At 40.0% G+C, this 26,293-nt stretch overlaps 1 protein-coding gene across 13 annotated transcripts in view; it reads left to right on the top strand.

The window, feature by feature from the left end:
- myocd (myocardin) overlaps positions 1 to 26,293 on the top strand; it is a 173,889-nt gene that overhangs the window by 142,599 nt on the left and 4,997 nt on the right. For 5 of the 13 annotated variants that reach the window (XM_088070030.1, XM_088070029.1, XM_088070031.1 and 2 more), the window contains 11 exons: positions 4,179 to 4,244; positions 11,615 to 11,770; positions 16,287 to 16,471; positions 18,000 to 18,104; positions 18,240 to 18,556; positions 19,757 to 19,913; positions 19,992 to 20,510; positions 21,268 to 21,759; positions 23,634 to 23,774; positions 24,181 to 24,309; positions 26,180 to 26,237. In XM_088070030.1, coding sequence (XP_087926156.1) covers positions 4,179 to 4,244; positions 11,615 to 11,770; positions 16,287 to 16,471; positions 18,000 to 18,104; positions 18,240 to 18,556; positions 19,757 to 19,913; positions 19,992 to 20,510; positions 21,268 to 21,759; positions 23,634 to 23,774; positions 24,181 to 24,309; positions 26,180 to 26,237 — 2,325 coding nt within the window. Of the gene's footprint in view, positions 1 to 2,673; positions 3,670 to 4,178; positions 4,245 to 11,614; positions 11,771 to 16,286; positions 16,472 to 17,999; positions 18,105 to 18,239; positions 18,557 to 19,756; positions 19,914 to 19,991; positions 20,511 to 21,267; positions 21,760 to 23,633; positions 23,775 to 24,180; positions 24,310 to 26,179; positions 26,238 to 26,293 lie in introns of those variants that run through there. The other 8 variants (XM_088070033.1, XM_042508009.2, XM_088070034.1 and 5 more) reach the window with 5 other exon arrangements.

Genomic DNA, 26,293 nt, shown 5'->3' with positions numbered 1-26,293 from the left:
AAAATGATGACTTCTAGCAAGCCACCCGAAATGGAAAATCAAGAATCTAAAACATCTGAGAAGTAACAGTGGACGGTAAAGAAACTGTGAAGGAAAAAGGCTGGCTAAAATGAAGGCTGATATTGGATATGTAACCCCCTCAGGGGCCAATCACACCGAGACATGTTGTTAGAAAAGCATCACCAGCAAAACCATTGTTTCCCTGTGGTACAGCGCACCTGTCAGACGCTCCTCTCTTGCGCTCTTCTTCTTGCTACTGCGCGACGAGTTTTTCTGGCGGTTTTTGGGCACGCATAAAAGTTAACTTTTTAAATTTTTTTGCTCAAGGCATGGAGTTGCACCACTCATCAACGTCACTTTTGGCCACTCAGCCCCGCTACACAGGCACTCCCAGCTGTTTTTTCGGATGTGCTTCCAAGGCGTTTTCGCAGCAGTTGGGCTTGGTACGATGTGTCTTGGTGTGATCGGCCCTTTACTGTAACATTAGCATGTTATGTTAGCTTGTTATGTTAGCTTGTCACGTTAGCTTTTCTCTCATGCGATGAACAGAACGCCATCTTATGACATAGTTTAGGAATAAGCTAGTTATTAAGGATGGTATAAATGAAGGTTAAAATTAATTAAACTTAATTTAAATAAATTTTATTTGACATGCAACTGCTTTACTGTAACATCAGCATATTATGCTAGCTTGTCATGTCATTCAAGTGAGGAACAGAACTTCAATTTACAATATGTTTTGGGCAAAGCTAGAGATTAATTCAACCTAAATTAATAAATTATAATGAGTTATGTTTGAGGAGCTTTTTTATTTTATTAACTGTTATCATTGTTTTGTGCGGATCATGTTAATTGAGCTTTTGCTGTATAAAATAGCTTGTGAAGCCCAACAAGTCTTACTCCAATAATCCTGGCAGATTCTATATCTTTGCTAAAATTTATGACAAAATTGGTAATAAATTATAATATGAGAGACAAAACTTTGACACCCTCCACTGACAATGAATGGCACTCTGGCAACAGATAAAAAAGCACTTACCTGTGGAATGGGTTGCGCTCAAGTGAGTTTTTTTTCTTTATCACCCTGCTATCCCACTGTTGACTATAAGTCACTGTCAATGGAGCTGCTCCAGAATCTGTATCTTAATGGTGGAGTGTTGGCTCCCCTGCATCTGGCTCTGGCTCACGTTCACAAATCTGCCTCAAACTGTCCAAGAGCATAGGGGTAAAGTATGCGAGTTCTGTTTTAAGGTGGATTTTCACTTTATGCAGAGGTATTAGACTAAAATAAACCTAATACTTCATTTAGGAATACCTGTTTATTAGATGTTATACAGTCACGCTCATACATCTGTCGCAAACACATTCCTGCTAGTGCTGAGGGAACGTTCAGGAGAATTCATGTAACAAATGCAACCAGTCTCTCTAGCAAAGCCGTTAGACTCTAAGTGTAAAAGTGTGGTGTTATTATTAGACCTTTTCTTTCTTGTGTGGTGGATGTGAATGTGTTAGCGACAGGAGGACAATGAATCAAAATATCACTACACTGGCCTGTGTAATTATCACCACTTCACAGTTGCAAAGCAGGCCAAATGATCACTTATTTACACTATAAATCTGAAAACTTGTAAATGTTGCTGTGGATTTGTATGTCCTTTGTTGTCAAGAAAGCCCGAGTTAAAACAAATGTCTTTAGTTTCAAAGTCAACAGTGAGAGAGGCAGAGTATCGCATGGTTCAGTGATCTGTGATTACACAGCCGTCCTATAACATACAGCTCTGCAATCAGGATGGACACCACTCTGGTCTTTGCAAAGCTTTTTAGGAGAAAAGCAGATTGTTTGGCAGCTGCTTTGTTTTTTCACTTGAAATTACCGATAACCTTTTATAAAAAGGAGCAGCAGAGAGTCAAAATCAAAGATGCTTCATAGTCTTTTGTTTGTCACCTTGTTTTTCCATGACATAAGAGACAAACCTGCATCTATGTAGATTAAGGGCTGTTAGCGGACTTAAAATGAAGCTGGCGTATCGCTGTGTTAGCTTGTCATGTTATCTTGAAAAACCATAAATGAACAGAACACCAGTCCTATTACGGAGTGTGAGCGTTAAAGGCTAACTTCAGTATTTTTCAACTTGGACGTTATTTTCCCATGTTTTTGTGTCCAAGTCACTAATGAAATCAAGAGTTTTTGAAATCTCGCTAGGGTGCTGCAATCGGCAGTTGCAAAACAGGCTGCAATGTAACCCCTCTGGGCATCTTTCCACCACCAATTCACACCCACTAAAAGTGCTTATATAAGTGTCCAATAACGTTGAGGATGTGATCCCTACAAAGACAGACGTTTTTGTCAAAAAGTGAGCTCCTTTTTGTTCAACCAGAATCAGCACCGAAATCACTATCGCCAAATCCACCAGATTCCATTTACACTCATTTCATCATCATAAAATACACCTCATTCAAAGCTGACAGAAACAAAAATAATTATTAAAAAATAATAATACTAATGTCTTGGTTGATCTTTTCACTATTCTAACAATCAACAACTGTTGTTTCGTTGAATCAAGCCCTTAATATAGCCATTTAGATTTGAGAATATGCTGTAGTTTTGGGGCTGATTCAGATTCACCAAAAAGGATCTTACTCCTAACAAAAACGCCTTCCACTGTAGGGATCCTTTACATGCTGTTTTCATATACCATTTATAATAATCTGAGCCTGTCAGTGGCAAAAACAAGATCTTTTAGTTGATGTTAATTAAAATTAAGTGTCAGCTCTGAAAACAAAGTTGTAACAATTAAAGATTTCAAAGAAAGAGCAGATTCAGTGGCAGCCACAATGCTTTTTCATGCAAAGTTATTGATAATATCATACAGAGCAGTAAGGAGCTGTCCCTTCAGTTAAAATCAAAGAAGCAGCACAGAATTAACCAACACAAACAGCTGCATTCCAGTGTCATCCTGCCTTTTCCATGACAGAAGAGAGTAACCTGCATGTGGGGATTAAAGTGAGACTGTTAGCTGTCGTAAAACGCAACCATGACTTCAGCTTGTTACTCAAGTAAGGCACAAATAAAAGCAATTATCCAAGATCTAAAAGGCTATGTGGGATTGTGCTAGAAGTGTTGGCTCATAATACAAAGCAGCAGAGCTGATCCTTGAGTTCAGATCAAAATCTTTTTTCATGACAGAAGAGACAAAACCTGCATGTACAATATATGTGTTTGTATACATGGATGTGTGCTCACTTGACAAAAAACTTCCCTCTACAGAGGTTGTATCAGTTACATGTTTTGGTCAACTTCCAGTGAGCAACTAATGCCTGCGTTTGCTCTCAGCGATGTTGCGAGCAGCAGGTCACGACCCCCTCACTGTAAACTAAAGCAGATGTCAGATGAAGGGAAGCGCTTGGTGTTACATAATGGAGGTGCTCTCTCTCAGCGGCGCTGCAGTGTGGCACTTGAGCTCGCTGATATTTAGTCAAACTGTTAAAAAATCATCAAAGGAAATTTTAAAAAATGCTTAAGCCAAAAGTGCATGAATATGAAACACCTGGGGGAGATAATTAACAATAGGGAAGACAAGCAGAAAGTGATGAGGGATGCAGAGAAGGAGGAGCAGATCATAGCTGTGTGTCAGATCCAGGATCTCATGGAGAGACCTTCAAATAACAGTAAGGAGGAAAAACACACACAGACAAATAAAGAACAGAAAGCAAAAGAGCCACAGACACAGGCAGACCAACAGACATGGGGGAGGCTCTATGTTTATGACCCCGCACTCCCACCTAGACCACTTCCACACACACACATACAATGAGCACGAAGAAACGTGCACACTCGCTGCAGACCACACACTGGCTAACAGATCTGTTTAAAAGCCAGGAGCTGTGTTTATCATTCCCTACATCCTGCTCGCAGAAATATTTGTGAGCAAGCAGCGTTGTTTTTATCCCATGTTTTCTGAATGCATATGTATATATGATACATGTGCGTCTTTTTATATCAGCCTGGAGGTGAAGTGAAACTTCTATTCTTAACTGCACTACGAGTTATGAAACATTTAAAATTGGTTGAATTCTCAGTCTCTTCCTGCTTTTTTTCTGTCCCTTACCTGTCTTTCCACCTCTTTTTCTCATCTTTCCCCTTCTTCTTATTCTCCTCCTCCTCCCTCCAACTTCAGTCCTACAGTTAAGACTTCAGCAGAGGAGGACACGAGAGCAGCTGGCAGACCAAGGCATCATGCCTCGTGAGTAACGCCTTCTAACACTGAGCTGCCGCCGCACATGCAGGCACACACACACACTTCCACTTACATGCTTTTAGACTGCAGTGTGAGTAAGACAGACAGAGACACAATGAACAAGCAAGGGGACACATCATCCATGGGTCAAATTAGTAAGTAGTCTTAGTGAGACACACAGGTGCAAAAAAATAGTCATACCCTTTTAGCACTTACTTATGTTGGTGTTTAGCCATGCTGGGATTTTTGCCTCCACCCCAATGCAATTAGGATAAACAGAACTACCTTTAAATGACATTCAGCAGTAACATATCCTTTCAAAAACACTGTCCTTGTTATTATGGTTAATACGCTGATCATTGTGTGAACAGAACTCCTTTTTACTATAGAATTAGCCACAAAAACTGCTAACAATTTGTTTTGTGGGTTATTCGGAGTAACAGGGACATTATTACAATAATGTGATATTACTGATACATTATTATTATTATATATACATTATTATATGACATTTTTGACAACCAAAATACCATTCATCTACTTTGTAGTTGGGTGGAGGTAAAACTGTCACAACCACAGAGTGTAAATAAAGATGGGCGGCGCAACTCCACTTAACCTCATTGCACAAAAATAAAGCCAAAATATCCCGCATACAGCTGCTGCCAACTTGCACTGGTGACATCATTTGGAGCCAAAGTCGGCACAGTGGTGTTCTCCATAGTGTTGACTTCCTGCCCAAACACCCATTCAACCAATTGTGAGCAACGGCATTAATCGCAAGCACACCGATTGGCACACATAGCTTTCAAACCCCCTTTTGGTCAAAACCAAAATATCAGACAATAGAACACTTGAACAAGCATCCAACAAAGACCTGAAAGATGCTAAAACACTCCTGAGCTGAGAGGAAGTCTTTTGTCATTTGTTCCCTTGCTAATATAAAAAAAATATATATGCAATTATACGCTCAACTGTGGAGTTTACATATGAAGAACATCATTTTTAAAACTCTAGTAGACTACAGTGCAAAGTCTAATGTATGTGTTGACAGTTTTGGGGAGCAACATGGATGTAAAGGTTCTAACATCCAGGCCTGTGAGGGAAGTATGAGCAGTTATTTCCTTTTCAGATTTGCCCTTTAATTGTGGTTCTGCTTGGTTCAATCAGCAGTATTTTGAAAGTCTTGGAACACAGCTGTGAGAAGCATCATTTTATATGAATCAGATCATTGAGTCTGACGGGTTGCATGCCATGTAAAAAGAAGAAAAGATATGACTGATTTAATACTACCTTTTCAGTTTTAAAATGAAACCGTGAAATCAGATGCCAGCTGATTGTATAAGAACAAGAAATGATGGGAGAAAGAAGGAAGGAGATTGAGGAATAGTGTAGTTCAGGAATCAGCAGATGATTTCGCTGATTAACCTCAACCAGAAAGAGAACCAGTCAGTGAATCAGACTGCTGCAGTAATCTTTTGGAATTAAAGAAGTTGACATGCAGATTCTTGGTAGTACAGTTTTTCATGGTTCCCAAACTTATCTTGTCTGAAGTATCCCCACAGTTCTGTCAAATGAACTCGAGTACCCCTTCATTGACAACACATGTTCCAAATATGTTCTTTTCAGTTGGTTATAAACTGGAGTTAACACTATTGATTATATAAAGCAATATTTTTTTCAGACATTTAAACAATGTTAAGGTCTGTTTGGTCAATTGCATTTGTACTACTACCACTTTGTGTGGCAAAGGATGGACATTTCAACCATTTATCTCAGTTAAAACTAGCTATTAAAACTATTCATCCATTGCTTCTAACTGTTAACCTGGTCTATTATCGGCTTTTGCTGTTTCGACCATTTAGTTTTAGCTCATTTTTTCAACATGTCTTCCAATGACGTTTAACAATAGCTATTTCAACATTTATCTATTACATTTAGCTGACTGTTTTAACTGTTCTTCCACAAATTTAGCTATCTGTTTTAACCATTTTATCCCCGATACTTTTAACTTTAGCTATTGTAACTGTAACAATTAAAACAGCATTACTTTTACTTACCTAATCCAACCATTTATCACTTTAAGCGTACTGTTTGAACCGTTTATCCCTTACTTTTAGCTAACTTATTCAACCTTTTATCCAATACATTAAATGCTAGCTATATCAACAAAAAATTATTAAAAATTAAATTTAGCAAAACTATATTAAGAATTCTTTTTTTTTTAATTGTTTCATGTTTCAACCATTTTTTTCAATATACATTCAACATAAGCTATTTTTACGATTTATCCATTAATTTAAGTTTGCATACAGTTTATTTTATTACTTATTATAACTATTTAAACCTTTTATAGCTTTTAGCTGTCTTCTCCATCCATTTACTATTTAAGCTAACTATTTAAAGTGTTTATCTCTTGCTTTTAGCTAAAGCTTTTTGCTGAGCTACATTACATTTAGCTAACTATTTCAAGTCTTTGCATTATTTAGCTATTTATTTCAACCATTTTTTCCAATGCATTTTACTATAGTTGTTTTAACTATTTATCAAATTCTTTGTGTGTGTTGTAGTTAACTGCCATTTGGGACCGTAAGCTAACTATCTGAATTGTTTACTTTTAGCTAACTTTTTAAATCTTTAATTCAATACATTAAATACTTGTTATACCAACAATATATTTTTTTTTCATTTTCAGTAAGCTGTTTAAACAGTTAATCCATTTTTTACTATTTAAAAAATTTATGTCAGTTTTAGCTGTCAATCCTTTATCTTTTACTTTTAACTCTCTGTCTGAAACACTTTAAGCTAACTGTTTAGACTTCTTTGCTACCTTGCTCACTAGATATCATATTCTCTTTATTTATTTATACATACATTTATTTATTTTATTTATTTTCAAAAGTAGCTGAGCTACTCTTTTCTTTTCCACATACCCTCTACCATCTGCAGGAGTAACCACCTGGTTGGGAATCACTGCTCTACAGATTGTAACTTATGCTTTTTGAGTCAAACTTTGCCAGAGCTGAAGTCTGCTTACACCGCAGATTAAAGCATTACAAACAGACATGTAGGAAGAAAAGAAAACAGTAAGGATGACAGATGCTTGAAAGAGAACCAGATCCAGACTCCAGACGGATAAATCCACAGGTAGTGACAGATACAAAGGTGAACACAGAGGAAGCAGGTGGATATATGCAGCAGTGAGACAGGCGGACAGACAGGCAGTAATGCCTGCAGCCAGCGAGTAGGCAGACAGGTCGGTGAGTGACCGCGGAGGAATGTTCTTACGCTAGAAGAGGTTCTGGGTCTCAGAAGAAACAGATTTACATAGACAGTACCTGTTTACAACAGTGCCCTCAGAGAGGTACGCCCAAACACAACATGAAGTGTCAACTCGTGAGAACAAGTAGACCTGAGCGTACTCTTTGATCATTACTGTTACTTCGATTAATGGCTTCTCATGTTTCCTCTCATCTTTAGGCCACAGCAGCACATTATGTTGTCAACACACTACATGCCACAAACATCATGCACAGATGTCTTTGCCTGCATTTACAAAATCTAAATTTCAAATATTCATCGGAAACCAAAAGTTTGTTGAGCATGAGACATTACACAGCACAGAGCCACTTATAAACTCAGATCTTATCAATTTCTTATACTTTAAAGCAACACCGTTGTCTTGGCAAATGCAGGAAAACTGAGTGATGCCAGTGTGCTGTGTGTACGTTTTTTTGGAACAACGGGGGACTGGGGGACTTGGACTGCAGGCCAGGGATTTGTTGAATGATATCTCTGGCACCGTTTGCCATTTCACAGAGGCTCCAGCCTCCAGATAAACTGCTGGTAAGTGTGCGGGGGAACGGAATCCAGAGGCCCGGCAAAGCCCTATCAGTTTTTAGGAGTCTGTCACAGATAAGGCAGCAAGGAGAAACACAATTGGCCAGCGAGGCTGCAGGCGCTTTTTTAAAAAAGACATTTCAATTGGCTGTTTATCTCTTGATTGCAGGCGGTGGCGCACATGAAAGAGACTTGCAAAGACTTGTATTTGTTAGTATACACTTCTCTCACACCCACACACTAGATCTGTAATCACAACAGCGTCATTTGTCCTTCCAGCTCTTTAGGTCCAAAAGTAAGACATTTTGTCAGGGCGTCACAGCATCCTCCTCCCCCTGCATGCTGCTGTGAATGTGATCCTTCAGATGCTGGCTGTGTTATTCCTGCTGGGGAGATGGACACGGCACAGGGTCTGTGTATATATTACCCAGGGAACATCTGGTGTTTATTAGGCTATTGGAGAATCCGCCCCAGCCTCTCAGGCCTGACTGGCGTGTGGCCTGCATAGGAGCACGCTGTCTGCCTGCTGGCCACAGGTCTGAATACACACACATACAATCTAATATTTCCTCATAAAGATAATAGGGCTGAAGCTGCAGGTTTACTGTGCTTTTTTCTCCTGCACAAAAACACACACGTCTACTCCAGCAGCAGCGGTGCTTTAATCCTCAGTGGATGGAAACACAAAGGGAATGATTCCTCCTAATGCACCATACGTCTTACCTCTTAGTGTGCTGTTTACATTTGACAGATACGGTCAGCAGGTACACGTATCGCAATAGGTTTAAAGTGCGTTGTGTGTTTTTAATACTGCTGCAGAATGTTTAAAAGTCTGTAAGCCAGCTTCAGACTCACAGGATCGTGTTACATTATGCCCGTGTAGGCCTGTGCAGCTGCGATTGGACGCGTTTTTATGCAGTTTAAACACACTTAAAGCCTTGTGTGTCCCTGCGATGTCAAATCAGATCTTAAATCAGTACAGTCAGTGACAGGGAGGCGGGAGAGTGTGAGACAGCAGGGTTGACTCAGTGGGCAGCTGACTTATAAACAGATAATGATGTCATCCCGCTGGTGGATGGCGACAGCTCGCCAACGTTGACCACGGACTTGCAGCTGGTCCTTCCCCACTGGATCCAGGCGGGCATACTGGATTATCTGCTTTCCCCACTGCCCTCCATCTGTGTGGCATTCAGTCCATCACGGCCGTGTTACAACTCTTTATCTCTCCCTCAGTTCCACCCTCTTCATTCTTGCTGTTATTCTCTTTTACTTCTCTTGTTTTACTCTTCTTTTCACAATGTTTTTGACTACTTTCTCTCCTCTCTTCTCCCACATGAAATTATCTTCTGTGTTTATTCCCTGTCTTGCTCCCTCAATTTTTATATCGACCTTTATGTCAAATTCCAATGTATTTTCATTTTTTATTTTATTCGGCCCATTATTTTTGTGTCAACTTTTCTTTCTTTCTTTCTTTCTTTTTTCTTTCTGTCATTCTTTTTATTTTAATTTTATTTTTCTTTCTTTTCTTCCTCTGTTTCTTCAAATTTTATACTGACTTTAGATTTTAGTTTTCCTGCTATTCTTTCATTGTTGCTCTCGTTCATTCTGTATTTATCCCTTCTTTTTATTTCAAATTTAATTTTCTCCTTTTCTTCCTTTCTGTCTGTCTTATTACTTAGGTATCACATTTCATGCATTGCAAACAAATTCACTCTCAGACAGATCATTTTTAATTTCAAATTGAAAATGTTCTCCTTCATCTTATCTCTCAACTCATTCTTTTTTTATTCTTGACTTTCCTCATTGGTCTTACTCACAAATATTATTTCCTTCTGTGTTTTATCCCTCCATTCAACCTCCTTCAATAACAAGCTTTCTCATCAGACATCAACACTCTACCTGAGTGGTTCAGCAAAAAGGTCAATATCATCCCTTTGATTCTGGCTTTGTATCCTGTGTCATCACTCAGAAATATCCCACTAAAATTATATTTGACCAAATAAGTGCCGATGCTCTTTGTTGCACTCAGATGATCACAGTGATGTGCTGTGCTCTCCTCTCTGCTGGGTAATCAGTTCTGAGAGTGCTGTGGATGGACCGTTGGCCCAGCCAGGTTAGATTATTTACACTGGGTTTAACAGAGAGAGATTGTGGAAGGTCGAAAATCTCACCCGCTGCAGCCCTTTAATTACAGCCACTCCGCTTATTTTTCTAGTACTCAAAGTATCTGGCTGTACCGGGAGAGGAGCAGCTGAGCAGATATTAGAATGAAATATTGATTATTGAAGGTTTAGGGAGGTCATGTGCAAAGTGTTTGTTGAGGAAATTACTGCTGAATACAGCTGGGTTAAACTGAATAGATGAAATAAAATACAAAAAATAAAATAAAATGTGACATGAGAAATAAAACAATATGTAGCAGAAAATTCTAGGTTCAGCATCTATATATATCAATAGATGGCCCTGTTGATTTTACGAGGAAAGTTGGTTATTGAAGAAAAGAAAGAAAGAAAAATAGGACACATAATAGATTGTAACAAAACTAAAAGAAATAAAAATCTGTCTTTAAAAATCTGTATACACTGTTCATGTTAAAATGTTATTTTTTCATAAATATAGAATCTTTGTCATAGAAAAGAAACATTATGCACTAAATATATTTAAATCTATCGTTTATTTATTTGAAATACAGTGTGACTGTAGCCACATTGTACTTGGCTATGGGATTTGTCATAAAAGCTGAATAACTGTGGCAACACTCAAAGTGAAAGCCCTCAAAGTAAATGTACTCATTATGCCACAGAAGACTCTCTGCCAGTGTTATGTTATTAACTAATTGTAACTAATTTATTTGCTGTTTGGTAGTTTAATTAACTCTGTACCAGTGTATTATATTTTAGATGGACAAATATGTCTTTAAACAATATAATTTAATAGTAACTACAGTCCAGCTGTCAAATCTAAGTTGTGGAGTAACTGAAGTAAAGGAATAAAACTGCACAAATTTTGAATAATCAAACCAAAAGTATCTTAGGTACAATTGTCCCTAAAGGGACACTTCACCGCAAAATGAAAAATATAGTTTAAACACACACTGTGTCATTAATCCATTGACATGAATCCTCCCCAGCTGAGCTAAAATGTTAGCTGTGCAGAGGCTCGCAGAGGCTGATGCTTGCGCTGTCACAAGCATGAGCCTCTCTTCCAATGAATACATGCACGTTGCCTTCTGGGCCATGAAACTGTATTTTTTGACGCTTTGAGCACCACAAGACATGTGCCATCTAGTTCCATTATATTAGAGAGAAGGCAGACATCTTTACGGCCGATGTCCTCAACATTTGGCAACTCACACCAAAACAATCTAGACTGATAAACAGCACTAGGTAAAAGGGAAAATATGTATTTTTGTTTTGGGGTGAGCTGTCTCTTTAAGTGCAGGTGTTGAACAAGTATCTGTAGTTAGAGACATGCATAAGCAGTGTTTCCTTGGTGTGTCCCATGTTGCTTACGCTGTGGTCCTGCTGTGTGTTGTGCAGACCCAGCCTCAGACGGCTCCTCTTTAGAGGACCAGATGAGGCTAAAGCGAGCCCGGCTCGCCGAGGACCTGAATGAGAAGCTGGCTCTCAGGCCAGGGCCCCTGGAGCTGGTCCAAAAGAATATCATTCCCCTAGACTCTGCCGTCACAATGACAGGTATCAGCAGAGAGGTGCTGAACACACCTCTAACGCCTGCTGCGTGACTCCACGTTTGTGTGTTTCATTGTAGCATTCACTAGTTTTCCTAAAATGTAGAGCACGCTTCACTACTGACTGTGTGTTTGTGTGTATTTGTTTACAACACAGTCACATCAATTTGCTCAGCAAGCACCAAATTTTTTTTTTTTTATTGTAGATCTTAAATAAACATGTTCATCCACCACAAAAAGTGACTATAGCATGATTTGATATTGCACTGAGCCTGTGTGTGACACATCTGGCAACAGTGCCCCCAAATCCAAAAAAAATCTTTGCTTTTCACAAACTGTTGATGTTAGGAAGCTTTTTATCCAAATCTAAGGTTACAGACCAAACCTTAAGCACTGGAGTTGACTGAATAATGATGGTAATGCTTAAACCCCTCATAAAAGGTTTATAATTTATATTGTGGTGGTGCTATTTGTTTAATTAAAAATAACAATTTTTGTGTTGTGAGGTTGTCCCTTTGCCCCTTGGCCAATTTGTTAGGACAACGTGTATTTATAACTGCAGACTTGATAAGATATAAACACTTCATCAGTGACCTTTTAACCCCACAATCATATATTAATGGATAAACATTTAAAACCAGCCACCCATGGGTTTTTCACATTCAACATTCCCAAATTAGATCCTCTTAATGGCTTGACACAGATCTCTAAAGCTTTAGTAAAATATTAATCAGTAGTAAACTCATAAAGCCTTTGTAACAGGCTGCTGGCTGTCTAGGTATCACACCATCTCTTCCTCCTGATTATAAACTCAGCTCATATACACGTAATCTGAAACCTGTCATCCGTTGATATATAGAAATGTAACCGATCCATGGTTGCAGGAACTTCTAATCCCAACATTTTATTCTAGCAACTGGACTGCTCCCTCAGTACCTGTTTCCTGTTGTCTCCCTTAATTTGATCCAAATTTCTTGGCAGGAAAAAGTATTTATTTGTATTTCTTTCACAGAGAATGTAAATTCCTTTTTTTAGAACATTGTGCATATTTCAGAAAATCTCTTGATCCAGTGTGGATCTCCAAAAATGTTTTTATTGTGGCACTGAAAGGACTCATTTTCTTTAAAAAGACATGCGTTTACAGATGTATATTGTGAATTAAGGTGTATAGGCCGCCTCCTCCTGTGTTGGATTTAAGAAAGTGCACAACGTGCATGCTTAGACACTCCATTGATTTAGAGACCTGCAAAGCTTCAGTCCCACTGTGCCGCTCAGACCTCACACTGTTTGTCTTCTAATCCTCAACATGTTACTCACTCGCTCTATATCATTCTTGGCAGTGCAACTGGTGGTTTTTAGACTGGCGTTTTAGAGGTTTTATGTTTGCCCCCTTGAGCTTCCAGTAAACATGTTGCATACAGGAAACGGCGGCCTGCAGTCAGCTGGTTTACACTACCTCTGCAGGAGGAGGGGAGCGCCGTTTATTGAGATGAACAGCAGCTGTATTTGGGTCCACCCTTTTTCTTTCGAAGTGGTGATGTGGTTTTGAGTTGGAGTGCATTCTTGTGTGGGCGTACCTGTGTATGTTTGTATCTACCACCCCCTCCTCCTTGCTTTTGTCTCTGCTTTAACCAACCTCTATGGCTCCAGTCACCTACAAAGCTCAGTGACAGGGCCAGGCTGTTGCGTTCCCCTTGCCTGCAGCATTAACCCCTCACCTAATAGCTCTATATCCCCTGACACAACACTCCCAATGATTGGTTCAACCTCTGTCTGGTAATTTTGGAAACTATGTGACCCGCCGGAGCTTCTAAACCAGCCACTTGAAAAGCGGAAGTACACACGGCTCGTAGATTTCCTGCAATTCTGCCGTCTCAATCTCCCAATGACATCAAATTGACTTAAAGACTCATGGAAACAGCATGTACTGGAGCGCCTATAGCAGAGAGGACACGTACCGAGATGAGCAAACTCACACATGACCCCTGCAGAGTGTGTGTTGGTGTTTGTGAGTTAGTGAAGAGTGAATGGGTTAAACATGAACAGGTGGGAGGAAATGGCATTTAGGACAATGCTGTGCTCTAAGCTGTGTGTAAAGCTCAGTGCGTGTGTGTGTGTATGCGAGGTCATTGAGTTGCACAGAATGGGCCTGGTGCTGTGATTGAAACCAGGGTCTGTTCCTGCCTGTCACATGTTTGGATACAAAGAGAGAATCTTATACCTCTGCGCACACACACAAACACACACACACACACACACACACACACACACACACACACACACACACACACACACACACCTTTACCCCTGGCTCTGTCCTTTCAGCTCTGTTAGATAGTCGCTCTCAGCTCGCCCAATTAAAGCTGTGTTCACTATCAGTTCAGCCAGTCAGGAGCGTGGTGGATGTATAGTGGCGGTGTCAGTCTCTCACCCGCGCAGCGTAACACCTCCGGGCTGAGTGTCGTACTAGGTGTCAGTGACAGACAGGCAGTGTGTGAATACCACTGGTCACACAGGGAACGTGCAGCGCCTTGCAATGTGCAGCCGAGCTGCCTGCAAACAGCTCCATACAAACACAGGATCATTCCTCTTCATTACAAGCTGCTGTGGGGTCTGTGGCAAAAATTACTCGCCCCTGTTTCTCCAATCATGATAATTACACTTAATTTGTATTTGTATACGATGACAGAAACTTATTTCTTTAAATCTATCGTACAAGTATACCAGTATAAACTGATTTAATAAAATCTTGAAATTAGATTTTAAACCCTGCATTAAATTTTTTAATCAAAACATCACGCATGCATGACTAAATAAGCTGCAATCAAAGTTAAAGATTTGAAAATGGTCTTTAGGTGTCACTTTCTAAGAGATTAAAGGAATACTTTACCTTTAAAATGATCGTGTAAATCAGTTACTCACCCTGTTCTTGGTCAAATTCAAGAAAACTTTTTCTGACATGCCTTCATGGTAAACAAAGAATCCAAAAACTAAGTAAACTAAGTAAATGGGTTCCATGTTTAAAAAATCAACAAAAAAAAAAAACTATATCAAAACACCTGTTTCCAAATTCACATGAAACTGGTGTCATATAATCCAAGTCTCACTGATGCAGTCGTATGCTAAGTTTTTCGCAAACAGACACATTTTTGCTAAAGCCTTACTATTTCAAACACTTCTGCATACTAGTAGTGCGCCCGGTCAAGTGCGTGCGTTTAAACTCATTATACATTCCAGTGATTTCTCCAGGCATGCTACTAATTCGTGTGTAAGATTATTCATGCCAAAGTGTAAGGTTTATGTAAAAGTGCATTTGTTTAGGAAGAGAATACGACTGGATAATTGAAACTTAGATTATACTGCAGTTGTGAGAGAGCTTGCAAACAGATGTTTAGGTAATATTTGCTATTCTGTTAGTATACTTAAATTCATGATACATTTTCTTAGTTTTTGAATTCTTCATTAACTTAAGGCATGCAAGAAATTTTCTTCACAAAATCAAGGTAACATGGTGTGTAATTGATACAGAAACGGTCCTTTTGGTGAAGTTTCCTTTAAACAGTGAAAACACATCTGCTTCACTGGGCCTGTGTTGGTTTGGTTTAATCATATTTGACTGACAATGACCTGGCAGCATAAGCAAACAACCCCACATCTGTCAACACGTTTTGATTGTAAAAACATGCAAAAATTGCAATATTCCAATCGGTGCACAGAGGCACGTGATGTAGCCTTTTTCTGACTTTAAACTGGAAAGAGGACAAAAACACAAAAATCTCTAAAAAGTGTTCTTCAGTATGTCTGTAGGACCACATCACTCAAGAAAATATCAGGGGCTTTAATTCAGGGCCAGTCATCAGCACGGGGCCTCAAGATTAGGTTGCCTGTCATTAATGTGCTTTAGAGATGCATACAATATGAACAAACTTAAAAACACCACGTGCTGAGCCTTTATTGGCACCCTGAAGGTTTTGGGTAGTTGCTTCTTTTGCCTGGCTGGTAATCGAGCTTTAAGCTTGGATTTTGCTTTCATCGTTTTGGTCACCATTTATTTTAATCAATAATAATGTAATAGTAATCACAGAGGATCCTGTAGGTCACTAAAAAGACAAAAGATCAGGAGGTTTTGAATACGCAAGAGAGAAAACCAAGCCAGATGATGAACCAAACTGACAGCAGAGATTACAGTTTACAGACTTCGTGGTTCAACTTGACCCTCTGTGCTTGCCGTCATTATGTGCACTCAGTTCTTCTGTGCAGTGAGGGATTATTAGTGGCATTTTAGATGTATGTATTTCAAGTTTTACCCATAAAATAAGGTGATTAAGATAATGTGGGTAAACTTTGAATCCAATTGCTTCATCTGGCTTCTTTTTTTGTGCACAATGTTATCCTAATCAACAGAAACAGTGTCCACACAACTAAAATAAGTATCATTTAAAAGCATGCTGTGTTATCTCTCATCCTTTGCTCTGTAATCTTGAGTTAATGCATATTAACCCCCTGTCTCCCTCCTCTTACAGTTAACCATGGTAAGTTCCCCAAGCAGGAGGACTCTTATGCATTTGAGGAGGACAGCAGCAGTGAGAGTCTGTCTCCAGAGCAGCACCACAGTGACGAGTCGCAGGGCTCGGCCTGCCCTTCATCTGAGGCTGTCGGCAGTACGCCCTCCTCCTCCTCCTCACCTGCCCTCACCAGCCCACGTCAGGTAAGACTCCTCTCTGAATTCCCTCCATCTCTGCTCTATGTCCCTCTGTCTGTCTCTCAGGTTGTTGTGCCTCTCGCAGTTGTTGCTTTGCCTCTTCTGCCTCCTTGTGGTGGCAGAATGAACTGCACCCCCATCCTCTGTTTTCCACTGGGCGTTGCTGGACAAAGTTGAACTAGTCAGGTGTCACATTCCATCCCACCGGCACAGCTGCCTTTATTTCCTGGCTGCTTACCTTTCATTCCTGATGACCTCATTCCAACGGTCACCGTCAGCAACGGTCACTTGATTGAAAGTCATGCCAGAATAGGGTTGTTTATATCTATGAGACATCATGAAACGTTCCAACCGAAACATCAGCTCTGAATCAACAAGTGTAAATTCTTGTTGAGATCTTTGTGCAGCACTTTTGCAAATGAAACGTCAATATAAGTGCATTTTTGTGTGTAATTACTCTATTTGGATTACAAACGGACTGTCTCAAGCATTCCCCTCAGTTCAACTTTTTAAACCTAAAGGAGAAGTAAGCATTGCAAAGAAACACTGACTAAATAGATGCAATTTAAAGCAACAATGTGACCAGACCAAAAATAAAACTGATGCCCACTTTCACTCACTTTTAGTATACACTGTGAGCTAGATGTTTAGTATCATTTGTTCGTAGTAGGTGCAGCAGCTTGATGGATCATCCCTTCTAAACACTCCAGTTTACCATATGAAGAATGAAAAACTAAAAATATTCTGGTCATCTTAAGTGTTTGGTGGTTGTTAGCAAATGTTAGTGTGAAAACAGTAAAAATTTACTTAAAATTTACATGTTAAAAACGTGTTAATTTGCTTGATTTCTTTCGAAAACATGTAAAGAAAGCAATAAGCAACCAAATAAGAAATTACCCAGAGATTTGCAAGAAATTAGTAAATTAAAAAGCAGCTGTATTTGTAGAAAAAAAAGCATTAAAAAAATAAATAATAATAACAATAAATACATGCGTTTAAAAAAAGTTAGAGAAACAAGGCAAATCTGCTAATATCTTGTCATTAGGAGAACATTTCTTACCAAGTTGCTCATTGCCTTTTTTACCATGTTTTTGAAGGAAATCAAACTAATTTGCTCTGGGTTCAAAAGTGAAAGCAGCACGAGAAAAGTGATGTTGCTCCAGGTTTTTAAGTGTTAAACATCAGCATGTATTATGGGTAGACATGTGTATACACAGAAATATAGTATATGTACACATGCAGTACATTTATTAGTGAGAGTCCAATTACTATCTACTACTATACTATGCATTATCTGGGTAAGATGAGTAGGATTTTTTTTTTGTGATCATTTATCTTTTCGTTGTACTAAATTCTGTGTTGATTTTTAAAATGTGTTTATTTAATTAATTTATTTGTTTATGTTATTTTATTTTTTAAATATATGACTCAGACATCACAGGTCATTCTAGGCCAGGTGGGGAGTGGAGGGTTAGAATGGCTCAGTGGACACAGAGAGGACTTCATACAGTGTGCTGTTTCTGTTGGTGAACAGGGAGGTGCAGCCCGGGATCCACCTGATCAAAGCCAGGATGAAGGGCTGTCTGGTGCCAACAACAGCCAGGCTACTCCCCCAATACCTGTTCCTGCTATTGTCAAGGTCAGCCGCATTTCAAGAACTTACTTCCATACTCCTTCTACTTCTTAATTTGTTACTCTCCTTCACTTTGCATGTTTAATTTTTAAGTCCCTCATTACGACCATTATACTAGCTCATCCCTCTTCTTCTGTGCAGTCCAAGACGTCAGACAAGAACCGACACAAGAAACCCAAAGATGTGAAGCCAAAAGTGAAGAAGCTCAAGTACCACCAGTACATTCCTCCAGACCAGAAGGCTGAGAAGTCTCCTCCGCCCATGGACTCGGCCTACGCCCGACTCCTCCAGCAGCAGCAGCTCTTCCTGCAGCTGCAGATCCTCAGCCAGCAGAAGCACGCTCACACACATCCGCAGTCGCAGCAGTCGCAGCAGCACACACACACTCCACAGACTCAGGCCCAGCAGCGGCAGCCCGCTTTCAGCTACCAGCCTCATCCACCAACCCAAACCCAGAAGTGAGTCGCACAGTAAATCTGATCTGATCTTAATTCAGAGTCCCATCACAAGCTTTCTCTGGAGCTTTCAACCTCATGATTTTACAGCCTTCATCGGGGAATGATGTTTGCTTAGGTCCATAGGTGGGCTGGGCAATTATGAGAAAATCAGATGCCATATATATCATAACATCAATATGTGATATAAGAAAAGTATTAACAGTGCCATTGTAGCTAAAAACTTTAGCTTAGATGCTAGTGGAAGAAAGTTTTTTTTTCTCCCCCCACTCTGCCTCTGATTGGATAACCCTGACATTCTTACCCTCTAGCTCTAACCACTCACTGCTCTTGCTTTAACCATACTAATTAAAGCCTAGCTACCATTAGCTGATATGCTAGCAGAGATGAGGTGTGTTAAACTCAAGTCCACAGTGGCAAGCGAGTGATAGCTGAGTGTCTTAAATTGTGTTAAACATTAGTTGATATACTAGCAGAGATAAGTTTGGTGAGTGTAGTGAAGAGTGAGTTGGAGGTTTGGGAACAACAACACTTATGGTATCCAAAATCTAAGATATCACGATATCAATATATAATCAATATATTGCCCAGCCCTATAGCAAAGTATTGATGATAATTCCATGACAAGTGAGCAAGCACCATTTACTGATGAAGCCCGTGAAATGCGGTCAAAAGCTTTAGATAAATTAGTTAGTGGAACTTGAATTAAGATTGTTGTATCAAACTGCTGTTACTGACTGAACTTTCACACAAAATGTAACCATTTTTAGAAGGTGTCTACTGTAAAAGGTTTATAAGTTGGCGCAAATATTTTTTTTAATTGTTAATAAGTAATTAACTAATGCCACATAGATCAGTATTAGGCATTATTTTTAGTTAATTGGAAAGCTATACCCACCACCCCTTTTAAATACCTATCTAATGTTTGTATATTTGAAGGCTTATTAGATTAAGTAAGAAACCTTCCATTGTTGATAAGTCATTAATGAATACTGTAGTCTCAGTTTCTCACAATCTGTAATTTAGTAGCTTCAGGTTCAAGGCTAGCTAATCAATAAAGAATTAGTAGAAGACTTATAAACCATTAGTTAAGCCATTTATTACATTTATAATGGGCGCCTTAATAGAAAACTATATCAAGTTTGAACTGTTGTTATTTTTACTTTATTATGTGACTAATCCACGTCAATTCTGTCATTGTAGAGGAACCAGTGAACAGCTATCAGCTTGTAGCTCCAGTGGTCCGTCCAGCCAAGCCAACAGTAACTCGTCCTCACCAGTCAAGAACACATATGCCAACCAGAGTAACATCTCCCCGGTCAAACCTGGGCCCCTGCCAGCTAATCTGGACGATCTGAAAGTAGGTGTTACAAAGTTGAGTTAAGATAAGAAAAAGAGCCCAAAGGTCTCAGATAATAATATGTCTTTTTTGTGATAGGTGTCAGAGCTCAGGCAGCACCTTCGTATCCGAGGCATGCCCGTCTCCGGCACCAAGACGGCCCTCATCGAGCGGCTCCGACCCTTCAAGGACTCCAACACCGGCTCTTCGCCCTCAGGCTCCTCTGACATCACCACAGTGACCTTCCCTGTCACACCCACAGGATCCCTGTCATCCTACCAGTCCCCATCCTCCTCCAGCGCTCTGTCTCAGGGAGGCTACTACCCTTACCCCAGCACCTCCTCCACCCCTCCCATCTCTCCAGCCTCCTCGGAGCTGTCTCTCAGCGGCTCCCTCCCCGACAGCTTCAGCGACGTGCCCATGTCCTCGCCAACGCAGTACGCCCTGCAGCCGTCTCCGGCCCAGCTCAGCATGGAGGACGGCCTGGGAGGGGGAGGACAGAGGGTGGGGGAAGGTGGGGGTATGGAAGGTGTGGATGCTGAAAAAGATAAGATGTTGGTGGAAAAGCAGAAGGTGATTGAGGAGCTGACATGGAAGCTGCACCAGGAGCAGAGACAGGTGAGTAACCAGCAGTGTATCAGTCTGCAACAGTGATACTTCATTTATGGCCTGCAGGCCAAATCCGGACACCGATACGGTGCCGGATGGCCCCTCAACCATTTTCTAATTCATAATAAAAAATAAAGTGATTCACATTGGGAATAGTTTTTGTACTTTCAGTATACAAAAAGGCGCTAGAGTGCATAAAAATGCATCAAAATAGAGCTTAGTCACAAAATCTGAAAAATGTCCCTAAATCATAGAGACATCCTAAAATCTTAGAAACGACTTAAAATCCTAGAAATCTCTAGAAATGTCCTAAAATCCTGGAAACATCCTAAAGTCGTAGAAATATCAAAAAAATCAAACAAAAGTCCAAAAATCAGGCAATGTCCTAAAATCCTAAAAATGTCCCAATATCCTAGAAACATAAAATCTGAGAAATTTCCTAAAATCCACATAATGTCCTAAAATCCTAGAAATGTCCTAAAATCCTAGAAATGTCCTAAAATCAAGACATTGTCCTAAAAACCTAGAAATGTTCTAAACTCCTAGAGACATGTATGGGGCTGCTGTGACTGGCCCCTGGCCTCCTGTCATTTTGAAAAAGTGGCCCCCAAGCAAAACAAGTTGAGTATCCCTGGTCTACAGTAACACTTTGAGGGTTAAAGTTATTCAAAATATAAAATAAATAAATAATGACTAAACAGAATTATCACAAGACATATATTTAAATGCTGACTGACACATTTACCTGTGTCACCGTGATGATTAGGTTGAAGAGCTGAGGATGCAGCTCCACAAGAGGAAACGCTGCTACGGAGCAACGCAGGACACGGCCCCTCCTCCATCTCACCCCTCCATACACCATCAGCAGACTCCAGCCATGATGGGACAGCACTTCTTTGGGGTGACAATCAAGCAGGAGCCCATGTCTTTGTCCTCCAGCTGTCCTCTGTCCTCTCCCAAACAGCTGAAAAGCTCTCCTGGCAGCTGCATGGAGGATATGGGACACTGCAACAACCCCCTCTCCACTATGGGGGGCTCCGGGGGGCCGCAGTGTATGGACACTTCCTCTGGCAGCCCCGCCACAATGTCTGCGTTCCTCAGTCCACAGTGCTCGCCACAAGACTCTCCTATTGGAAAGCCTTCCAGCAGCCCCCAGCCTTCGTCTCCTAATAACCCTTACTTGCTATCACCTCCGCTGGGAAGAGACGGCTGCACTCACCCCCACCCCCAGAGCAATAACAGAGCACGCAGCATGCAGGTATGATGTTTTCATGGACAGAAGGACCTCTCTTACCAAGAGTCTACACTCACAGAAAACACACAAAAACCTGAAAATGCCACCGCTTATACCATGCTCTTGGTGAATACTAGTTTCTGATTGGCTGCAAGTTGTCCTCTAATTCTAGATAATTGACCATAGACCGTATATTAAGATGGACGTCTTCACTCACCCCCACTGTACAAAAATGACGCCAAAGTATCTCAGAGTGTGCACACAAATTAGCACACACAGCTGTCAGTCATGTTGTCAAACTCTCTTTTTATTGCATTAAATAACTAACTAAACCAAACATAACAGAAAAACAAACATCAGGGTGATGAGAACTACCTTATATGACAGGAGACATCTTTGGGAAAAAATTATTAGATGTCTACTTTGATTTTTTTTAGTGTGGCCTATGTCCCATTCACAAACACAGAGGGGATGTTGTTTATGACCTGCAGCCAGCCACCAGGGGTGATCAAGATGTGTTTACCTTACTTTTGAGCCGCTGTCATGTCGTTCATCTTAATTTATATACATTAACTGACACCTACTGAGTGAGACCGTCTGTTCACCTCTCTAAATTAATGCACTAACATTTGTTCATGAAAATCTTTGTATTGATTTGGGGACAAAGACATGACTGGATAATTACTGTAGATAGTCATGCTACATGCTGTCAGATTATGTTTACTGTTTGTCAACAGTACGCAATGTTGTTGACTTTGAATCTTGCAAGCATAACATTAGCTTTCCGGCTCATAGCTGAGCCAAAAGGTTCTATTAACGACTCCGTGAAGGCAACAGAGAACAGGTCTTTTCATTAATTATTGATAATAGGCACTTCATCTGGCATTATCCCTTACATATACCATTGATATTTATCTTACAACCTAACATACCCTGTTACACAGAAGTCTTCTGTTTTATTTGTAGAATTAGGTAACAAGTTACAGTACTGAACTACTATCTCCTCCATTTCTTCTTAACCAAAAGCAAAAGGGCCAATTAACTGATCTGCCAGTGAAAAACTTCCCAGATATTTCAAAAAAACATCCAAATAATCCAGAGATGCTCAATGCAATGTTCAGCATGTTTGCTGTCTCAGTTTAGTTTACTGATGACATTCTCACCAGCATCAGCTGTACTTTCTGTTTAAGGCAAGTTAGCCAAATAGCTTAAATGTTAACATTTTGACCAGAGGATGGTGCTGGAGGACCAAAATATGTCACATATCCACATTGTGTCCAGATAGGATTTAACTTGATTACATATCTATGTTTTCTATGAATAAGATCCAATCACAATTTCTTTGACCAGTTGTAGTTGTTCTCCATCATTTGCTTAGCTATTTCTCCATTAATGTCACATTGTTTCTCCATAAAATCACAACCGAGCGTTGAATGTTTTGCTTGTATACTTTTGTTGGACCAAATTGAAAGCAGACAATTGGTCTGTCTTGAATAAGCTTTGTTGCTGCTTCCTTGCTAGTAGTTTAGTTCTCAAACTGGCTAATGCTTGTAACAGCCATGTGCAGATGTTGAATGTGGATTGAAAATGCAAATGCAAAAATGTCACATTGTGTCCCTGGCCGATTGGATCACAGTCTGTCTTCAATGCATTTTTGGTGATTTACACCTGTACCTTCTTGTAATCAAGCACTGATTACACTCCAAACACCCAAAACGCATTAAATGCAAGATGTAAAGGCTGTTTAAAAAAATGGGTGGATCATCAAAGTTGTTACCATTAATCCTTTGAAAAATAGACTCTGATGTTGCATTTGTGTCTCTAATTTTTTCTATACTTCTTTATTTGCATATTATGCTTTCTAACATGCATGATTTTGTACTTGTGGCTCAATGCAGATGCAGCAGAAGAACGGTGGCCAGGCGGTGAACTGTTCTTATCCTTCTGACCAAAGAGGCCTTCAAGGAGTCTTTCCCAGCTCCGCTGACTGTGGCCACAGCGGTTCGGCTAAGCCTGAGAACCAGAATATGCAACCAAAGGTAAACATTTTGTCAACATGAAGAACATTTTGCGATGTTGTCATGTCGGTGTCATGTACTTCAGCTGAATCACCTCACATTCACGTAACCGTTTTTCTCTTTTCTATTCATTTGTGATCTGTCTCTGTATAATTGTCTTTTGTTATGAGTTGCATTGTCACTCTTGTCATATCTCCGAGTCCCTCTGTTTTCATCACATATTCCCTCACATGTTGGTGACTTTTCCTTTACAAGAACACAACGCCAACCCTTTCTTAAAATGAAATGTGTCATGTGATGAGATTATTCAGTAGACACGAGGGCCTGATTTTTAGTTCTTTTTACTTTTCTAAAAAAATCTGCATTTGGTAAGCTCCCCTATTTTAATTGGTGGGCTAATGTCACTTTTCACTCATGTCTCATATAGATGTCAGTATTACCCTCTCCTCGGCATGCTGGCCAAAAGTGCCAGGTCCCTCCCCCTGTCTTCAGTAGCTCAGATTCAGATGCATCAGACTTAAGACAGCCCCCATGCTATGAGGATGCAGTCAAGCAGGTAAACTGAAATTCATGCTAAATTTAGTAGATAATGGCTGGCCAGAGTTTTTATTTGACCTATCGGCGTTGCTCTAATCCCACTTTTCCTCCTGTCTCCTCTTTTTTGTCTCTTTCAGTCCATCACCTGTATCGCACTTCATTTTTTCATCCATTTGCTTTGTTCTCTGCACTAACTTCCCACCCTTTACCAAATCTGAAGCAGATCGCTGTTTTAGTTGTACAAACATTTTTTGAAGGCAGATGTAGCAATAAAGTGGTTAGGCTCAGCTGATTTTAATAGTAAAGAAACATCAAATATGTTTTAGATCATTTATAACAAGTGTCTCTTTTATAGAGTTCATCACCAGAAAGCACTGACAAATTTATTTGCCTCTTAAATGTCTCACTCACTATGTATCTGGGTTGCAGAAAAAGAAAGCAAATCTTAAAGGAAATGTGTATGATATTCAGAGCATATCTATGATTCAAAGTCTAATTCAGGTTGTCTGCACATGGTTCTCAACATGAAGGTGGCTGAGTCGCCCAGGCGCCCAGGAAGAGTGCTGAGCTTTGAAGCCAGTTTTCATAGTGGCCAAACATTTGTACTGCTATTTTTGCGCGCCGCGCAATGCCATTGGTCCTGAAAAGACATTTTCCCATTGACTTACATTGGGAAATGTAACTCAGTAGATACTTTTTTTGAGTGTCACAACCCCCACAAGATCAAAATTGCATCCATTCAGTCTGATAACATTTGGAAATTCTAGAAGAGCTGCAAGATTAGTTAATTTTATCGACATTCAAGTTAGTGGAGCGCTAAACCAGAAATTAGTCACATGGCCGGTGGTAGTTGGCTGCTGGTCTGCACTCCGTCTGTTAGTCTGTAGTTTGCTTGCTCTGTGTGCCGCACAATAGGAAAAATCCAGGTTATTACATAGCGTGGAAACTGAGCATCTTTGGCTCCATACACCACTGAGCCAGTAAGTTTTCAGGTCTCTTAATACATTTGTGGAGCTGGCGGTTAGCAGCTAACAGTGCTTACTTCATAAACAGTGCGAACAACGGCAACAGTGCGAACAACGGCAACAGTGTTAACCAGCGGAGAATCAGAGGGTGGGTGTTCCACTTCCATGAGAAAGCTGTGGGTCGGGACAGTATTATATCTGCTGGACCGTCTACCACAACAAAACAGAGCACACTCCAGTAGCATGAATTCATTCTCTGCCCAGGACCCCATTACTCCAGTATATCTCTATGTTACAATTTGTAATTTGCTACTATTATATTAATGCTATTATATTAATGCTCTGAATGTCGTATACTTTAAGAATCCTTATTAAATGATAAGTTTCTTTTTAAAAGATATTGGCCAGTCATTTAATCTTTTAAAACTATGAAATAATTAAGTGTTGGTGTAGGTCTCACTAATCCAGTGTCAGTTGGGCTGTTACAGCTTACTGGTGAAGAGCAACTTCTCTCTGTGCCGAATCTAAAATATATGGGTAGAAAGGCTTTTTTTGGCCTTGATGAAGTTGTTTACACGGGAAGCTAACCCACCAGCTCAGCTCGACACTAAAGCAGTTTGACAGTGGAAATAACCGAGGCTGCTAGCTTGATTGCTAACCTCGAAAAGCGAACATTGAAAAGTTCACCCAAATGACAGAAAGAAAGTGGTATGCTAGTTTTGGTAGATATGAAGATGGATCGGGTTCTATTCATACGTGTCTCCAAGAAACGTTTGTATTACCAAAACTCTGTTCTGCAAGTCTTTGTAGACTGCTTGAAAGCTTGCATATTTTTATGTAAAATCATTTGTAATTATTTGACATTCAATTGTTAAAACAATGTTCAACTGATAAAAAAGAATCACTTTCTTATTATTGTTACAGCAACTGACCAGAAGTCAGCAGATGGACGAGCTTCTGGATGTGCTCATAGAGAGTGGAGGTAAGATGAACTTCCATAAGTAATGTTAGTCTAGCTAGAACTGCACATGCATATGC

This window comes from Plectropomus leopardus, chromosome 19 (genome assembly GCF_026936395.1).
Source record: "Plectropomus leopardus strain MGB_pleo_1.0 chromosome 19, ASM2693639v1, whole genome shotgun sequence".
Taxonomy (NCBI): domain Eukaryota; kingdom Metazoa; phylum Chordata; class Actinopteri; order Perciformes; family Serranidae; genus Plectropomus; species Plectropomus leopardus.
The sequence above is the reverse complement of the archived record's forward strand: the minus strand, read 5'-3'. Positions and strand labels throughout refer to the sequence as shown.